Source organism: Notamacropus eugenii, chromosome 5 (assembly GCF_028372415.1).
Source record: "Notamacropus eugenii isolate mMacEug1 chromosome 5, mMacEug1.pri_v2, whole genome shotgun sequence".
Taxonomy (NCBI): Eukaryota; Metazoa; Chordata; class Mammalia; order Diprotodontia; family Macropodidae; genus Notamacropus; species Notamacropus eugenii.
The window spans coordinates 18,353,461-18,372,975 of NC_092876.1; the positions used below are offsets into that span (position 1 = coordinate 18,353,461).

Below are 19,515 nucleotides of genomic sequence, written 5' to 3' on the forward strand. Positions count from 1 at the left end.
CTGGCAGTGAGACCAAGGAGGATACTACAATAGATCAGAATATGAAGTCTATAAAGAAAACTTGAGATTCTATAGTTTTAGAATATAAACATGAATTTATAGTTTATCCTTCCACCTTATATTTATATAGGTAGACAGAAAATAAACATAGGGTAATTTGGGGGGAAAGGCACCCAAATCTAGAAAAGCTTGTGCAGAAAGAAAGTGTTGTTTGAGATGAATTCACAAGAACATTTGGGATTTTAAGGGGTGGAAGTGAGGAGGGAGGACATTCTAGGTACAGAAACTGTCAATTCAAAAGTGTGAGGGTGAGAAATGGAGAGTTCTGTTTGAAGAACAGGAAGATGGGCAGCTTACCTGGACCACAGAGTTTTTGAATGGGAGTAATGTTCAAAAGAGAGGAAGGGTAGGTTGGGCCAGGCTGGGATTGCCAATTTGATCCAAGCAGTAATAGGGAGCCAGTGGAGTTAGTTGAGAGGGAAGCACCATGACCAGACCTTCACTGAAGGAGAAATTGCTTTGTCAGCTTGTCAGGTGTTGGGGATGACTTTTAGGTATGATCTTGACAAGATGCCCTCAGTTCCTTTTGTCTCTCCAACATGACGACTTTATGATTTGCCTCACAATCCAAGTATCAGCAAGACCCAGGCCCTCAGGACATGAGGTTGAGGGTGAGAGGCAGGAGGTAGAGGGGATAGGGAGGGGAAGCCCGAAGGCAGCAGATAAGAAAAGTGCTAGCCAGCAAGGTTCACTGAGCTGCCCAAGGTCAGTCCAGGAACTAATGACCAAGATAGCACAATCCTAGTAGAAAAGAAGCCAACTGTGGCTGAGACAGGGCCAGGTCTCCTCCAGAATCACACAGAGTCAGAATGTCTGAGCCAGAGCAGCCCTTACTGGTCACCAGGCTCAGCTGCCTTCCATTATAGCTCAAACTTTGACCCAGGAAAGCAGCAAATTGCCCAGTCAGGGCCAGAGCAGGGCCCTGAACCGCCTGGGCTCTGGACTCCAAAGTGCACTTTCCACTTCACCATACTCTCCTCTAAGAAGTCTGCTTCTGTATGATTGCAAGATTTACACAGCACTTTCCTCCCGGCACCTCTGCACAGGCAGCCACACAGTCTCTCCATTGTAGAGGCAAGGGGACAGACTCAGACAGATGGAGTGTCTTGGCTCAGTGTTCACAGCTAGTGAGCGTCCAATAGTTAATGTTGATAGAGTGCTTTAAAGTTTGTACAATTACCTACATTATCTCAAATGATCCTCACGACAATCCGGGAGGCAGGTGTTCTTATAATCTCACTTTTACAGAGGAGGAAACTGAGGTGTAGAGAGGGTAAGTGATTTGCCCAGGACACACAGCTGGTAAGTTCCTGTGGTAGGACTGGAGCTCCCCACTCCAAGCTCCAGGCTTCATCGACTGCACTAAGCTGCCTACATCAGTAAACACTTGCCACCTGGCTCTCTGCCACCCCTGGCACCACCAGTGGGGACATCTCTTCCTGGAGGGAAGCCAGACTAGACTTACCACAGTGTCTGCAGCTTACAGGCAGGATGACTCAGCCCTGGACACAGGTGTTGCAGCCCCAAATCCCCCAGGGAATTGCCTGTCAGATCCAGCTCTGTCAAGTGTTGACTGGTGCTCAACACCTTGGAGAGCTCCTGACACGCTGCCTCATCCACCTGACACCTCCTCAACCTGGCCAAGAGAGAGGCATTGAGGAATCAGGAAGTGGAAGGGGCAAGGGGCACCTGCTGTCGCACCCCACCGCTCCACCACCTGGGGAGTGACTTACTGCAGCATCTGGAGGTGGCACTTGGGGTGCTGGAGACCCTCACACAGCAGCTTCACACCTGTGGCACCCAGCACGTTCCTGCTCAGGTCTAGCCGGATTAAATTTTGATTTGTCATGAGAGCCAATGCAATGTCTTGGCAGGCAGCGCTAGAAATTTGACATCGCTTCAGCCTGAAGGAGGAAAGACAATGGAGAAGGGAGAGGGAGAGAGCTGGAGGGAGTGCAGAAGAAACCACTTCAGCATCCTTCACTGGCTCTTGCTCTCAGAGAATCATAAGTTCTCTGAGGGAGAAAGAATCCGTGGCCACTTACTCTACCCTCTCATTCCGTGAAGGAATCCCTTAAACTACAAAGAAACTCAAGGCTAGGATCCTCTTCAACCTCCTATCCAATGTAGAGTAGAAAGTTCAGAAGTGATGCGACCATAAATGCAAAGCTGGCATCTGAAGCAGGCACCACTCAGGGCTGTAGCCCTGGGCATATTTTTCATGATCTCCACAAGCATTTATTAATCACCTACTGTGTGCCAGTCACTCAGAATTCAAATTCAACTATGGGGATCCATTAGGCACATGAATAAGTAAGAGACCAGATCTGTAGTGTCATTGGCTTAGGGAACTTCCAGATGAAGAAACTTCCTCTGCTAAAGCATGTCAACACCTCCCCTGTAAATGAAAGTCTTAAAATCTTACAGATTTCCCCAGAGCATGGAGAGGCTAAGTGATTTGACCAGGAGGACACAGCCCATATAATAGCTAGGATTATAGACCACTTTATGTACGTGATTTTATTTGACCATCACAACACCCCTGGGAGGTAGGTACTATCATTACCTCTGTTTACAGTTGAGGAAGGAAGGGTAGGATCCTAAGTATCTGACAACTCCTTAGAGTTTGTATTTTATTCCACTGATCACTTAGGGATTCCAAATAGGCAAATGATATGCTCAGAACTGCACCTTAGAAGAATTATTTTGGATGTCATGTGGAGGACATATGGGAGAAGAGAGAGCCTGGAAGTAAGGAGATCAATTAGAAGTCTTAAGGAATTGTCCAGATGACAAGTGATGAGGGCCTGAAGTAGGATAGCCTGAGAGTGGAGAGAAGGGGGCAGATAGCTGGCTTCACATTGAAGCCTCCTTCAGATGTCAGTAACCCAAATTAGACCCATTTTCCAGAAGTAGAAACTGAATACAAAGGGGAAAGGGTTTTTTCAAGGTCACATGACTTTGTTGCAGTGGAAGGTGACTCTCAAATTCTCCTCACTGCCAGGGTATCACCAGTCTTTAGACCCAAGCTATTTCCTTTCTGCCACAACTAAGGGTATGCCATTAGATTGGAGCAGAGAGTCAGCTTGAACCTTGGGGTTTCTCTTGATCCTAGGTAGAACTGATTTATGCCTGACAGATAGGAAGTGGTATAAGTGCCCTTGAATGCTCTGAGAGCAATGGTCTCATGGGGTACCAACTTTCTTCAACAACCTCTCTCTCATCCTGCTGTGTGTGATGCTGTTCATCTACTTACTGCTTGGTTGTATTTGAAATCTTGGGGTTGCCTCTGGCTTTCTCCCCTCTCTCATCTCTCAGATCCAAGCAACTGTTTCCACCTCGGACAGATATTTTGCGTGTAGTCCCTCCCTTCTTTTCCTATGACTGCCCCCATAGTCCAGGCCCTCTGTACCAAATGTCCTGACAACAGCCTCTCAAAAAGGACTTTCCCTTTCATGCTTTCCCAGTCCGTTGTTGTTGTTGTTGTGTTTGTGAATGGATCTAGTCCTGTATCTCCTGTTACAATACCTTCCATGGCTTCTTATTGCTTACTGATCAAAGCTCAAGCTTGTCTGCATTTAACATTAGTCTAACTTCAGTCCCATCTTCCACTTGTCCCCTTGCTGTCTGTTTAGTTCCAGTCAAACCGTATCATTTGCTATTCCCCAAGTATGCCCTACCAATGTTCACTCACATTGTTCTCCATGCCTGGAGTACCCTCCCTTTTCCTCTCTTCAGTTATAGAATTACTACTCATCCTTTAAGAAATAAACACAAAGAACAAAATAGTTAATTACTTTCCCTACTCAGTCCTCCAATACGGACCTATGGATGGATTTTGTATGAATTATTAAGGAAGGGAGGTCCCTCTGGGTGTGTTATATCCCCTCTCTTACCCCGCCCACCCCCCAGCCTCAGGGTGGGGAGGGAGGCAAGCAAACTGGTCTTATCTAGCTTGTTTCTCTCCCAGGTCCTGGATAAGAATGGATCACCCTCCACTGCTACCAAATAAAAGCTTGAGCTTAATTGTCTCTTAATTGAAATGGGCTTCATAGGTGATTTAGCTCAATGTTGAAATGAACAGGAATTCCATTTGTAACATTTGAAGCAAAGGGATCCAGCATCACCATGTAGACCACCCAGGACGGAGACCTTCCCATCTCCTGAAGCAGCCTAGTGCGCTGCTGGACAGCTCTCATGGTTTCTGAACGCTTTCTTATTGTTTAGAACCAGAATATGGAGTCAAGAAAAACTAATCTAATCCCTTCCCTTTCACCACCTCTCCACCTGAATTCCTTCAGATATTTAAAAGTATATTCATGTTTGCTCAAGACCTGTGATGTCGGGTGGTTTTGCCTGACTTTAGGAAGATTAGACTGCCTACCAAACTGAAAGAAGGTCTACAGAGGCATTGTGTTGACCTCATTGTTGTATGCCTGTGAAACCTGGACAGTATGCCAGCACCGTGATGGGAAACTGAATTGCTTCCATTTGAATTGTCTTAGGAAGGTTTTGAAGATCTCCTGGCAAGACTGAATACTGAGTTCCTTTCTCATGTTGAACCACCAAACATTCAAACTACTTCAGAGAGCACAGCTCCAATGGGCTGTTCATGTTGTTCAAATGTCAAACGTATGCTTGCCTAAAAGACTATTTTAGGGAGAATTCACACAAGGCAAGTGCTCACATGTGGTCAGAAGTGACACAAGGACACTCTCAAGGTCTCTCTGAAGAACTGATCAATTGTGAAACATGGGAGCCAGTGGTGGGCTTATTGAACATGGTGTGCCTGCATCAAAGAAGACTGTGCTCTACAAGCAAAGCAGAATCACAGTAGCACAAAGGCAATGTGAGAGGAGCAAATCTAGAGATATCTCCACCCAAAATGTTCGAACAGACCATTTGTGCCTGACCTGTCCCAGCCCAATGCTTTTGCTCATACCTACAAACTCTTAAGAGTCTAGACCTCTCCCCCTTCACCATGGATACTGGTCAATTCTAAGGACCCTCCATTTCTCAGTCCTCTCTACCTCCTGCCTGAAGTTGCTCTCAATAGCTGTCCTAAGCAAAGGAACATTCTCGGTCTTACCGAAGGTTCTGGAGTTGACAGTTGGGATGTCTGAGCCCTTGGCACAGCAGCCTCACTCCTTGGTTCCCCAGAGCATTCCGGTACAGAACCAGCTCTATGAGATTCTGGTTGGTGCTGAGGACAGCAGCAAGGTGTTCACAGTAGGCCTCTGGGAGGACATTCCTCTCTGACCTACAGGAAGAAGAGACAGGCCTAGGAGGGAAGGTATAGGTTCAGGTGAAGAGTTTGGGCCAAGTAGAACATGCTATCTGGGGAGACAGTAAGTTTGCCACTGAGGAAGATCATCAGATGGAACTAAGAGGACCCATTTGTTGGTATTGATTTAGCTAGGATGTCTGTTTAGAGGAGGATTAGATGCCTCTCTGAGATCCCTTTCAACTCTGAAAGTCTATTGAAGAAGAGACTCCAGAATTAGGTTTAGCCTGGTGTGCTGCACATAGTAAGCACTTAAGAAATGCTTGTTGACTGACTGAATCTGGAACAAATGATATCTCAACATCCCTTCCAGCTCTCTGCGATTTATACAGTTGTAACTGTGGAACTGCATACTATTGAATTATTTTTTATTTGATGCTGCATAGGGAACATAAGCACCAAGTGAGAGGTTGGATAAGATGACCTTGGAGGTCCTATCTACTAATGTGAGTCTATGATTCTCTGTTTTTTCGGAAAGACAACACATCCAGGGCAAATTGGGCAATGTCACCAAGTGGTCAAAGGTGATAAGTTCAAAATTCTTCAGGACAGGACCATGGACAGCCTTGGACCCAAGAAGCACAGAAGCCAAGCTCATAGGGAGAACTCTAAAACTAATCTCCCCAGGAGAACCTGGGTTGGGGCTTCAGGGACAACTCTACACCATACTGTAGAGCTAGGATGACCCTTACAAATCCATGAATCCAACCTTCTCACAGTCAGTCAATTAGCAGTGATTAAGCACCTACTCCGTGCCAGACACTGTACTAAGTGCTGGAGACTAAGGGAGGAAACTGAGGCCCAGAGAAAAGGGACTTAGTCAAAGTCACTCATCGATCAAAAATTCGATCCAATATATTTATTCTGTACATACTTATATATGAACTTGTGTCTGCCATTAGGCTCCTTGGGAGTGAAGATTGTTTTATCCCTTATATTGTGTGACCAAGGCCTAGCTCAGTACCTAGCACATAGTAGGCACTTACTAAATTCTTGTTGATTAGGAGTGAACCAAAAGAATTCTATTCAAGGCCCAGTGCTAGGACTGGAACCAAATAGAAGAATGATTCATCTTTGAGGAGTTGACAGCTTTCACGGGAGAAGCAGTGTGTCCTCAGAAAACAGACACAAAGTTTATGCAAAGTGACTTCAAACAGGAGGGAGCACTGACATTGAGGAGATCAGAAAAGACCTAATGCAGAGGGTGGTGTGAATTCTAGGCATGGGGAACTGCCTGGGCAAAGGCATGGGGTGGGAGATGGAGTGTTATGTCTGGGGAACAGCTACCAGGCTCCTTTTCCTGGAACAGGGCAAAAATATAAACTGCTGGTGTTGGAAAGATCTTCAGAGATCTTGGGAACATGTGATGATCAGGTTTAGAGTCTGCACGGCCCTGAGAGAATGAGCCTGACCTCCTCGTGGTGCAGCTAGAAGCAGGTGACAATTGAAGTCACAAAGACTAATTTCTGCTCCTGCTGCTTAGTAGCCTTTGACTTTAAGCACACTGTGTGCCCCTCTGAGCCTCAGTTTCCTCACCTGTAAAATGGGGATAACAATACTCACCTCCCTTTCATGAGGACCAAATGAGATAATATACATGAAGCACCTTCTGGACCTGAAAGCCCTATGTAAATGCAAGGTACTGTCATTATTACAGATGGGGAAACAGAGGCTCAGAGAGAGGGACTGACCAGGCCAAAGACATCTAGCCATTTGGAAGAGCAGAATATCAGAGCTAGAAAGATCCTTAGAGATCAGGAAGCTAGGAGGTACCACAGGGCACAGATCATTGTGCCTGGAGACAAGAAGACCTTAGTTCAAATCTAGCCTTGGACACTAGCTGTGGAAGCCTGGGCAAGTTCCTTAACCTCTATTTACCTCAATATCCCCTTCTGTAAAATGAAGATAATGATTGTATCTACTTCACAGGGTTGTTGTAAGGATCAGATGAGATAATTGTAAATGGCTTGGCACAGTGCCGGGCACTTGGTGTTATATGGATGGTAGCTGTCATTATCACGATTATTGTTAGGGATCATCTACTTTAACTTCCTTGTTTTCTAGAGAACGAAACTGGGGCCCAGAGTGGTGCGGTATAGAAAAATCTGAATCCAGAGAGAGGAATGTTAATAGAACCTATTTCTTAGGGCTGTTGTAGGGATCAAATGACATTTTATTTCTGTGTTGGTAGACATGGATAGTCAGCTTATATATGTATAATCACCCATATACACACATGTGCATGTTTATACATGTACACTATGTATACTATACTATATATGTTATACTACATATAGTATGTTTACATTTTGTATGGATATATGTATATACATTACAGATAATTTTTTCCTCCAATCCAAGCCTTCTTGATACAGATTAGAACGGCCTAGACCAGGGGTGGGGAACCTTGGCTAGTACCTCAGCATCAATGGTCTAAGTGAGCCCACTGGATTTGAGGATCTCTAAGGTTTCATCCAATTCTGGCCATCTATGAACAGGCCCTGCCCCTGACTCATTATACTAACTTGAGTAAGTCTATCCAGGCCTCAGTTTCTCCATCTGGACAATGTGGGTATTCTATGATCCCTCTAGCTCTGACATTCTGGGTTTTGCTGACCTAGCCTACTCTTACATTTTGCAGATGAGTAAGCTGAGCACTCACAGCTTCAGAGGCTGCTTCTGGGGTTTCTCAGCACCCTCCGACACCAACACCTGCCTGTCTTCGTGCTCTGGGTCTTCCATGACGTCAGAACTGAACATTGCACTGAACAGGTGGACCACCAGGGCACTCCTACAGTTCCTCACACAGAAGGAGGAGACCACATGCTCCGTCTTGGTGGCCATGTCACTGACCACAACCACCTGGAAGTGGTCCAGTGCTCTCTGGATGAAGTCCTCCTCCTGGATCTCATAGAGGCACTCGAAGATCTCCAATGTGCCCCGCTGCAGAGTGGAGCCTTCACTCTGTGCCTTGGCCTGGATCCACTGCAGCAGATCCCACTTGGTCCTCCTAGAGGTCTTCCAGCCAAGCTGCTTCTCCAGGGATTTCCGTCTCTCTTCGTTGAGAAGCCCAAAGAGGAAGCGCACGGTGAGGGCCAGGTAGCTCCGTTCCGATTTGGCATAATGGTTGAGAAGCCTCGTCAGGTCGGCAGGAGAGGCCCCTGGCTCCCCTTCCAACACATAGAACATCGCAGCAAAGAACTCCTGGAAACTCAAGTGGATAAAGCTGTAGTATCTCTCACACTGAATATCTTTATGAAAGACGTTCATGTTAAGGAAGGCTGAGACATCGTCCCCCTTCAAGCCGTGCCTGTGCAGGTCGTCCTCCTCAAAGAGGATCCGCTGGCTCCAGAGGCCCGCAGCAGCCAGGGAGCAGAGGCCCCTGAGGTTGGGCTGCAATTGGGTCCTGTGCCTCTCCTGCTTGGGCTGAAGCAGGCTCAGCAGATAGAATGTGTAGACGGCCGTGGTAGTCTTCGAGGTCTGGGAGAAGGGCCAGCCTGCCTCCAGCTGCTGTTTGAGGCAGGTGCAGACAATCCAGCAGATCATAGGCACAAAGCACATGGTGAAGAGCTGCTCGTTGTCGCGCACCAAGCTGAAGCCCTGTTGCGCCTGCTCCTCGTGGCGGAAAAACTTGTAGAAATATTCCTGGCGCTGCACTTTGGAAAAGCCCAGGATCTTCACGTGCCGAGGCTGCTCCAGCAGGTGGTGAAGGGTCTCCAGGGTAGTGGGTCTGGTGGTGATCAGCAAGGACAGCTCCGGAAGCAACTTCTTTCTGAGCAGGCAGCTCAGAAGGTCCTCCACCGGCTTCCTCTCGTTCCACTGGATGCAACAGCAGTCTCTCGACTCATGAAAGGAGGTTCGGAGCTCATCGAAGCCGTCAATGATGAACAGGAGTCTTTTGGGGACTTGAACAATCTCTGAGATGGGCACGTTCCTCTCCGGCCAGCAAACTGAAATCAAATCTTCCACGCTTCTCTCCCGGACCTGGTTCATCTCTCTGCAGTTGACGTAGAAGAGGTAGTCAAAGCGGCCCGAGTACAGGTGCCCTTCAGCCCAGTCCAGCATGACCTTCTGGGCTAGAATGGATTTCCCAATCCCTGCAGCCCCCTGCAGCACCACAGTGTGTGGTGCATCCGGTCGCTCCTCGTCGGGCTCAAACAAGGTCTCTATCTGGATGGGGCTGGCCCGCTGGTCCAGGCACAGGGCGTGCTGCTTTCCTGTGGCCAGGAGTTCATGCTGGGCTCTGGTCAGGGTGGCATGTTCCTTCACCAGGAGCAGTCTCGTGTATCTCTGACTGAGGTTCACAAGCTCTCCCAAGCGGGCATTTCTGTCCTCAATAAACCTGTACTTGCGCCTGATGTGTTCTCGGTAAGTTTCCTGGAGATCTGGCGGAAAAGTACAAAGGTATCGTTGGGCATTTATTTGACAAGGAGTTACTGCTAATTACAGGGCCTGCGATTTCACTGAGATGTGAAACGCTGAAGCTCTCAGTGCCGGTGGGTCTGGCGTTGCCCAGAGTCCCAGGGATGTCAGAGGTGGGATGGGAAGGCAAGCTCTCCTGGCTCCAAGGCCAGTTCTCTATCCACGAGAGCCTCCCAGCCTTCCTTGTTGCTAAAGACACAGAAAAATAGCATCAGAGCAGGAAGGAGGGAAGGTGGGGTGGGGGAAGGAATAGGAAGAAATATTTATGTATCACCTACTCTGTGCCAGGCAGGGGGCTAAGCACTTTGCAAGTACACTATTAGCTCATCTGATCATCACAACAACCCTGGAGGTAGGTACTACAAGTATTCCCATTTTACTGTGGAAGGATCAGGTAGGTGCTGCAGTGATTTGAGCAAGGGCTTAGAGTTAGGAAGACCTGAGTTCAAATCTGGTCTCAGTCACTTGACCCTGTTTGACTCAGTTTCCTCATCTATAAAAGGAGCTGGAAAAGGAAATGTCGGACCATTCCTATATCTTTGCCAAGATGGGGTGACAAAGAGTTGGACATGACTGAAAACAACCGAACAACAATAATTACAATTGAAAAAACTGAGGCAAAAAAAGGTCAAGTGACTTACTCATGGTCACACAGCTAGTAAGCAGCTGGAGCAGCATTTGAATTCCGGACTCCAAGGCCCGGTGCTCTATCCACTGTGCTACCTAGCTGCTTAACTTCTGTAAACACCTTTTCCAACCCAAGCCTGAAGAATGTTGGACCCGAGAAATGGTTACCCAGGCTTTGTTTGAAGACCTCCGATACGAAAGCACTCACCACCTCTAGAAGCAGCCCATCCCCCTCTATAGAACTGTAACTAGGGGAAAGTTCTTCCAGGGAGCCAGCCTCAATGGGTCTACTACTCCCTGTGGCTCCTCAGGCTGCCCTATGAGGCTAGACTGAAAGAGTCAAATTTCCTCCAGGTACTCAAAGGCTCCTCTACTCTACCTCTTAAGATCTTCTCTGCTCCAAGGAAAACACACTCAGTTTCTTCAATTGCTAATTCACTGCTGGGTCAGATAAATCTCCACCCTACTTCTTCTGCTTGTGGAACGGATTGGTCGAATCCAGTTGTCAGACTTGGCACAGTTCCCTACTAAATTCCACCTTTTTGGAGTCAGTGCAGGGCTTGCTCTGGTAGGTCAAGATCTTGGATGTTGGCACTGTTGTCGTGTGTGAGTGTGTGTGTGTGTGTGTGTGTGTGTGTGTTTGTGTGCACATGCGCACACACACATACTCTACTCCTCTCAGCTTTACATCCTCTCATTTGATAAGCTTGTCACCCATGCCCTTATCAAAGGCACTGAAAGATCCTAAACAGCAGAGGGTCAAACACAGATCCCTGGCCATAAAGCACAGCTCCTCCCCCCTGCTCCATAAACTCCTGCGGCTCCCTATGACCTCTACAATCAAATCCCTTTGGCATTCAAAGCTCCTCCTAACTTACCCCCCTTCACTTTACCCCTCCCACACCCTCTGTGATCCAGTGCCACTGACCTCTGGGCTGTTCCTTCACAAGAAGCCTTTCCTATCCCCAACCTCAATCCTCTCAATTCTATTGCCTTCTTTCTGGTGATTGTTTTCTGTTTATCCTGAATATATCTTGTCTATCCACAGCTGGTTATGTTTCATTTTCCCCATCAGATCATGAGTTCCTTTCTTTTCTCCCCAAGCCATTAGCAAATACTTGTTGACAATCATTAGTAATTCACTCTGTGTATCTGGACAAACAACCAGTTCCAAATCCAGAAAATGACTGTGTAGCTCCATATTTCCATTAGTTTTGAAGTTACTCCCATCTCCTGGTTCTCCTCCCAGTATGACCCCTTGTATTTATTCTCCTTGGCTGGATCATCTCAGTCTTACATCCAAACCATGAGCATCTCCCAAGGGACTCTCCTGAGTCTTCTTGGGCTCATGCCCAATGGGCCAGCCACCAAAGGACAAATTTTTGGAGCAGGACAACCCCTGCCACAAAGGGGATTTATGGGTGCAAAGGGAAGACCTAAGGCTTCTCAGATTCCTTCCTGTTCTAAATCTATAGTGCTATGCCCTCTGAAGTCTTTCCATCTCTAAATCAGTCCTATAATCCTCTAAGGTCCTGTACAGCTCTAAATCCATGATCTTACAATAATATCCTCTGACCTTGGAAGTTCCTTCTAGTTCTTGAGACCCTCGGAGTGGGTCCAGGGAGTCAGAAGGGCCTCTTGGAACTGGACAGGACCTCAGAGGGCAGTTTATCCACTTTATCTCTCCCTGATGCATCATATTGATATTTTCAAAACCCTTTAGGCACTTTGGGGCATATTTGGACTCTCCTCTACACCAGTTTCTCCAAGTTGGGAGGACCCTCAGAGGCTGAAACCAAGCTGGACCTGAATGAGAATCCTGACAAGTGATCTGCTTGCAGCCTTGCAGTGACAGCTCTGACTGTGAAGTAATCCTTTATTCTACCCAGTTGAGATCTGCCTCTGGTTGCAGAGCCCTGTGCTCTCCACTGTGAGGCACAGCCTGTCCATGCTCCTCCTCCATGCTTCCATCCTCATCATCTTCATCCCATGCCCCCTCCAGCGTAGAGCTGACTGTGCGGTCCTGTAGCTGAACTGAACTGAAAATGTTTCCCATTGCAACACCTCCTTCCATATTTCAGCTGATATTACCACCAGTTGTTTCAGTGCCAACACTGGAGGTGAGCAGCTTCCTGGTTGTCCTCAGAAAGGGACCTTGGTCTTTTCAGTAATGCTTCCTGTGATCAGTGGGAAGGACCCTAAAGACTATGTGATCCACTTCTCTCTTTTGACAGAAGAGGAAATCAAAGCCCAGAGAAGGGAAAGTATTTGTCCTAGGTGCCACAGGAAGAACGAAGCAAAGGTTAGATGGTGTTGCCTCCACTCTAGCCAGAAACATGGATCTAACCACATCCTTTGACAAAGGAGGAAACCGAGGCCTAGAGAAAGGAAAGGATTTGCCCAAGGTGGTGCAGGGAATAAGAAGCAGTCAAGGAAGATGACCTAGCTTTTCCTCCACTCTAGCCAAACCTAGGTCGAAGGGAGTCACCTTGGACAACGAAGGAAACTGAGACCTAGAGAAGGGAAGCCAGAAAGAAGGTGGCTCTGGGTCAGGAAAAGGAAGTCATGCAAATCTCTGAGAGATCTGCTTTGCCACCACCATCTGTGAAATTTAGGGCCACATGCTGGGGCCAAGAAAGCCACAAAATCCCTTTTGTCTTTTGCTCAATTTTAGAAAAGGGAACTATTCTCACGACTCATACATTCTCAGAACTGGTGGGGCCCTGGGAGGCTGACTGACATCTCATCCACCTTGCCTGCCCAAGAGCCCGTTCTATAGCCAGGCCTTTACCTAGGCAGAAGGACCATAGAGGGCATCTTGCCCTCCCTCTTACCCAGAACAAGGGTTCCCTCGCCAAAGGGGCCCCAGGGTACACCTGCTATACTTATCAGATCCCATATAACCCTACAAGGCAGGTATCACAGACGTTATATTTTTCCATTTTGCAGGTGAGATTTGAACCCAAGGCTTCTTGACCCCACTTATGACATTCCACCCTCTATGTTCCAGTGTCTCTCTTGTGACCATCCCCAAACCAGAGCAGAAACCTCCTCTACAGCATGTGGGTCATAATATGTTCCATTGTAAAGACTTCACACTGAATTTCTAACACTTTGTGACCTGGCCAAGTCCCTTGACCTCCCTGGGTCTCAGTTTCTCTTGTAAAACGAGAGGATTGACTAAGAGGTCTTTTTCGTCCCTTCCACCTCTAGATCTGAGAGCCTATGGACCCCAACGAATTGAACGCCACAGAGCTCACCACCTCCCCAAGCCCACTCTCTCTACCTCAAAGGGTAATCAAGGAGATTAGGAGTCAGAGAAGGGAAGAGCTGGAAAGGACTTCTGGGGGCATTCTGTCCATCTCCCTTAGCCAACAATGCCAACAGTAATGACTTTCTTTGTACAGAACACCATATGTTTTACACAATGCTCTTCTGACAAAGAAGCTGCATTTTCATCCCCATTTTACAGATAATGAAATGGAGCATCCCAGAAACTAGGTGACTGCCCACGGATTTGAGGGGCGTAGTGAACCTGTATCATCTGACTCCAAGTCCAGCAGCCTTTCCCTGGTGCCATCTTCTTAAATCTCCTAACTGAAAGGAAGTGCAGGTCTGGCCCAAAGCAAGAGTTTCTGTTCCCCATCTCCACTAAGGAGGTGGTCCTCTAGCCTCTGCTCAGGAGCAGCCTCTGCTGACAGGGAGCTCATTACCTTACCCAGCAGGCAGACTGTGCTGGGGTTGGGCCAAGCACACTGGAACTAATTGGGACCAAACTGGGACCAAATCTGCCAAACCTCAGACTTCCTTTTACTGTCCCTGGTTCAGTCTCTTCTTTCCCCCATGGGGATTGCCCTTCAAATCTTGGAACATAGCTCTCACATGTCCTCTGAGGCTTCTCCTCAGGCTAAGCATGCTTAGTTCCTTGAACCAAACCTCACGATGTGATGTCAAAGCCCTTCCTGCCTACCCCAGTGAGTGGAGAGAGTCAGGAAGACCTAAGTTCAAAGTCCACCTCAGGCACTTACCAGTCACTTCACCTCTGTCTGCCTCAGTCTCCTCATCTATAAAATGGGGATAATGAACCCTACCTCCCAAAAGGATCAATGTTTGTAGAACATTTTTCAACCTTGGATCTCTCTAAAAATGAACTCTAGCTATTGCTGTTCTGGACACTATCTAGCTCTTCTGTATCCCTCCTCCAGGAGTCCAATCTTGTAGACTTTGGACTGCCCATCTCTCTCACCCCAGCATTCTCTCACCCTCAAGCCTCAGCAGATGAACAGTGAGGTGCCCACCAAAGCCGAGGACCACTTCCCAAGGCTGCCTTGACACTAACACACAAATCGAGGTGGGAAACATAGAGGTTTACCAAGAACAATGTGTTGGCTGTTGGATAGCACCAGCCTGAGAGAGGTAGGGCAGATGAGGGAAATCTTGAGGAAAGGAACCGGCCCCAGTTGGCTGGCTTGGGGAGGAACAGGGTCTGCATAGTCCTGACTACTCACCTTTCTTTGTTACCCCTGGAAAGGCATCAGCCAAGCATCCGGACTCTCTGCCATAGGAGTCCAATGCAGTGACATCCAAGGAGTGTGGGACATCTGGAATAAGAAAAGAAGTGAGTCTATGTGGAGATCAACCATCACCGCAGAATGCTCAGTTGTCTGCTGTGTATGACCTGGTCCTATGGGGAGCAGCCAGGCTCAACTCACTTTGATTCAACTAGACTCATTCATTCATTCATTCATTCATTCATTCAGTCAGTCAGTTGATAAACATTTTAAAAGACTCTCTGAGTTGGAAGGGCCCTCAAAGGTTGCCATCTGGTCCAGTTCATCACTGAACAATGATCCTCACTACAACGCACACAATGAGTGATCATCCAGCCTCAGCTTCAGGTTCCCAGTGATGGGGGGCCCACTAGCTCCAGAGGTGGCCTGTTCTCCTCTTGGATAGCTTTGGGGATGGGAAGCTCATTCCTTACATTGGGCCATCTCTATGTAGCTCCCCCCCATGGTGGGGCAAGTCTGAGCCTGTTTCCCCAGAACAGACCTTGGAAGAGCTGGAAGGAACCCTAGACATCAGGAAGTCCAATCCCTTAGTCTTTCAGAAGGGGAAACTAAGGCAGGCCCAGAGAGGAGAAATGGCTTGCTTGATGTCACACAGTGCATCCTTGCCAGAGTCAGGGCTGGAAGCAGTGCCTGCCAAATCTACCCCCTGTTAAGAGGGGCATTTAGGCATTTCCAGCTGGGGTCTTTCTTTTTTCATCCTTACCCCTCACCAGCAGCTCTCGGCACCCTCGCTCCCACAGGTCCTTCCTGTTGATCCGGTTGAAGACCCGAAGGGCCAGCTCCCAGGCCTCAGCAGGGCCCTTGTGGGCCACCAAGATCTGTGCCATGTCCAGCGGTCCTGCCTTCTCCATTCGGCCCCAGGGAATTCTCCCCTCTCCCTCCCTCTTGGCCTCCAGGCCCAGGTACATCTTGAACTTGGTCAGCTCCACAGACTCCAGCTCTTCCAGATAGGCTGCCAAGCAGCAGAGGATGGTGTCTGCCATGCTCACTGGCAGGGGCTGAGCTGAGATGGGGAAAAGCCCCTGGGTCCTGAGGTTCCAGAGCTCAGGCTTGTGGATGGGACAGAAGGCTTTGTGATCAGTCAAGGGGGTCCCTAATGTCACCCACTATCTGGCCCAGCACTGGAAGGTGACAGAGGGGATACCAATCTGGACATGGGGAGCAGTGACAAACAGAAAGAGAGTGATGGTGTGGGAGGGGAGGTGGGATACAGGGAAAGAAAGAAGGACAGGGAAAAAACAAGAGATCGCAAAGGAGAGAGGGAGAGAGGCAGATTGAGAGAAAAGGGGAGGGAACCCCTAGACAGGCAGAGATAAAGGGAGAGAAAAAACAAGATTGCAAAAGAGATAGAGCAATGAGAAGAGAAGGGTCAAAGAAAACAGAGAAAAAGACAAAAAAACTAGAGAAACAGAGAGTTTACAGAGGAAAGAGACAAATGGAGAGATGAACATAGGCAGTAACAGGAGAACTGGAGGGAGAGATAGAGAGAGAGACAGAGAGAGGGACAGAGAGAGACAGCAAAAGGGATGCCGGGAAGGGAGGGGAGGAGGGAGGGATGGTGCCCAGGGTCGGAGGAGTTTGCAGATGAGGCCTGGAAAGTCTCCAAGGTGCTTCATCCACTCCTAGGCAGTATCTCCTCCCACAGTGCCCAGTCTCGATCCTACTAAAACTTGAGGGACTGACTCCTTTCAAAAAGAGGAAGTTGGGGATGTGTTTGTGTCCAAGGGAGGGTGCTCTGGGAGGCCCAGTGTGGCCATTTGAGGAATCCCCTCCCCCCCCTCCACAGCCTCCCCTGTCCTTCCCCTTCCTCCTCCCAGGATGCTCCTTTGGCCTCATTCCTGCCTTTTGCACTGGACACTACTGACCACTGTCCCCTCCCAGACACTTTCTTCTCCTCGGTTTTCTTGACACTGATTTTATCACCTACCTGCCTGCCCTTTCTTCACCTTCTTTGCTTGGTCTCCATCCACATCGTAGCTTCTAGCTGTGGACTTTCTCCTGGATCCTCTTTCCTTTCTCTCTATCTCCCTCCCAGCAACTTCAGCTACTACTGTGGACTTAACTCTCATCTCTAGACAGCCTCAGTTTCTCTACTGAGTCTCAGTTCTCTGTCACCAGTCACCTATTAGACATTTCATAAACCTGGTCCTGGATCAATTTGAAAATGAAAGCGTCAAAAACAGCATTCTACATCTCTCGATTGGAGCAGCCCCTCTGCCAAACCTCCCCACTTCTGTCCAAGGCCCCACCCTCCTTCCAGGGTCCAAGGTTCTTAACCTTGGTACATACTCTACTCTCCACTCAGCTCTCTCCCTCCTATCCTACCTGTCCCTTGCCAGACCTCAACACTTCTATCTCCCCATCTTCACACTCATCTGACTCCTGTAGATTTAGTCACTGCCAGAGCTAAGGCCTGATCTCCTCTTACCTCAGCCTCCTCTTTGGCCTCCCAGTCTCTCCTTGCCAGGCCATCCTACCCTACTGCTCAAGCACAGATGTGACCTGTGACCACTGCATCAGGGATAGTAACTTTCTATGACCTTTGGGATCCAATACAACCCCTTCCTCTGCCCCCTCTCCCCCCCCCCCCCCCCCCCCCCCCCGTCGAGATTTTCAAACTCTCCACAAGTTGAGTCTTCCCTGCTGTGTTTCTGGCCTCCATGATCCAACCAAACTGGCCTTCCCTCTGTCTCTCTCACATGCTCACCCATCTCCCATCTCTGGCTCTGTGTTGGCTGCCCTTCCCCAGATTTCCTCCCTTCCTGGATGCCAGAGCCATCCTGATACCTACAGCTGCCCGTACCCGTCCTCTCAGAGCACAAGACACTTATTTAATCTCTGTACTTATTCTGTGCTGTTGTCTCCTTGTTACAGCAGCAACCCCTTGAGGGTAGGGACTGTTTCATTCTTTGTACACATTGTCTCAGTGTGTTGCACGGTGCTTGGCACACAGTGTATGCTATTACAAGTTGTTCTCTGGTGCCTGCCCCCTGACCAGTAGCCGTCTGTCCCCTTTCCCCTGATCTGCCTGACTGAGTCTCCCAGGCACCTTCCCGCTTCCCCCCTCCGCCCCCGCAGTGTGTGTTTGCCTCGAGTTCCTGTTTCCTGGGAAAGAAAGTGTGCTCTTCCTGGGCCCTGCCTATCCATACCATTTTTTGGATAGCTCTGACATGGAACCTAATGCCATCTCTTTGTAAGTCTCACCCACTGCTTTGAACTCTGCCTTACACGTAGGACCTCTCCTGTTTTGCCTAGAATGTAAATCTTGGTTTTCAAAATTCCTGGGACCCAACACAGTTCCTTGCACACACATAGTAGGTATTCCTGAATAAAATGGAGTTGAAGTAAACAGAATGACAACTCAGGAGGTAAAGACTCCCAGAAGCCATCAGTGGCCGTGGCCATTCTCTAGATAAAGGTCTAGAAAGATGATGTCACTGCTGGTGACAGTGGAGAGCAAGGATCCACCTTAAGCATGAGCTGTTTGGGGTTTTGCTCAGTCAGGTAACAACCATCTCTTCTCAGAGCACATCCTCCTTCCTAGAAAAGAATGTGGGAGCTCAAGTGATGGCTCTCCACTCTCTGAGTTAAAGGGAGGGTGAAGGTGCCCCTTTAAATGGGGAGAAAGACTTCAAGGTGAAACAAAGAGGAGAAGGCATCTGAAGACAAGGAGACTGGAGGCTAGAAGAGTATCACAGAGAGAGAGTGGGAGGGAGGAAGGACCAGTGAACATAGAAGGATATCTAAATAAGGCACTTCCAAGAGGAAGCACCCACAGGTGCTGTGAATTGGAAGAACCAGGCCCCAGACTCAGGAGACTTTAGAGTGAATGAGGATTCCCAGTTGAAGAGCATGGAGCCTGTTATTTTCTAACCTGAGGACTGACTTTCAAGGTCTGCAGTCTTTCCATGACACAGATCCAATGTGTGGCAGAAAGATTCCCAAGATTTATCAAACCAGATGAATTTTGCTAATTCCTGCAGGCACAAATAATATGGCTAGAAGGAATCTCGAAAGCATGGGTAACAATCATGAAACTTAGGGCAAGATCAGGAATATTAACACAACATCACTGCTGGTCATTAAACTAGATTCAGAAGAAGAAGATCAGATCTGACAAATGAACAACTGGTTAAGAAAAGAATATCTGACAATGGGACAAGATGGAGAGATGGGGGTTAGGTCATGGGATGGTTGGTTAAATGACCTCGGAACAGGTTGGCTGTCCAGCCCCAGAGAGAAATTGGTCATCATGGTGCCGCGTCCACTTGGCTGAAAGTCTCCAGTGGAATGCCACAGGGATTGCATTTTTATCAGTGACTAAGATATGAATGGCACACCCATCAAATTTGCAGATGACACAAACTTGGGCAAAGGGAATAGGGGAACAAGCATTTATTAAGTACCTACTATGTACCAGGCATTATGCTAAGCATCTTATAATATCTCTTTGATTCTCACAAACTTAGGAGGCAGATGTTACCGTTACCCTCATATTACAGTTCAGGAAACTGAAGCAGACAGCAGACTTGCCCAGGGTCACACAGCTAA

The 19,515-nt window shown here is 48.1% G+C and overlaps 1 protein-coding gene across 1 annotated transcript in view; it reads right to left on the minus strand.

Annotated features, from left to right (window-relative positions):
• LOC140508320 (NACHT, LRR and PYD domains-containing protein 12-like) overlaps window positions 1-16,067 on the minus strand; it is a 31,332-nt gene extending 15,265 nt beyond the window's left edge. Inside the window, exons 1-6 of the mRNA XM_072616139.1 lie at window positions 15,668-16,067; window positions 14,902-14,994; window positions 8,007-9,729; window positions 5,150-5,320; window positions 1,794-1,964; window positions 1,526-1,696 (exon numbers count right to left, since the gene is read on the minus strand). Coding sequence (XP_072472240.1) covers window positions 1,526-1,696; window positions 1,794-1,964; window positions 5,150-5,320; window positions 8,007-9,729; window positions 14,902-14,994; window positions 15,668-15,947 — 2,609 coding nt within the window. The 5' untranslated portion in view covers window positions 15,948-16,067. The remainder of the gene's footprint in view (window positions 1-1,525; window positions 1,697-1,793; window positions 1,965-5,149; window positions 5,321-8,006; window positions 9,730-14,901; window positions 14,995-15,667) is intronic.
• Window positions 16,068-19,515: the final 3,448 nt, after the last annotated feature.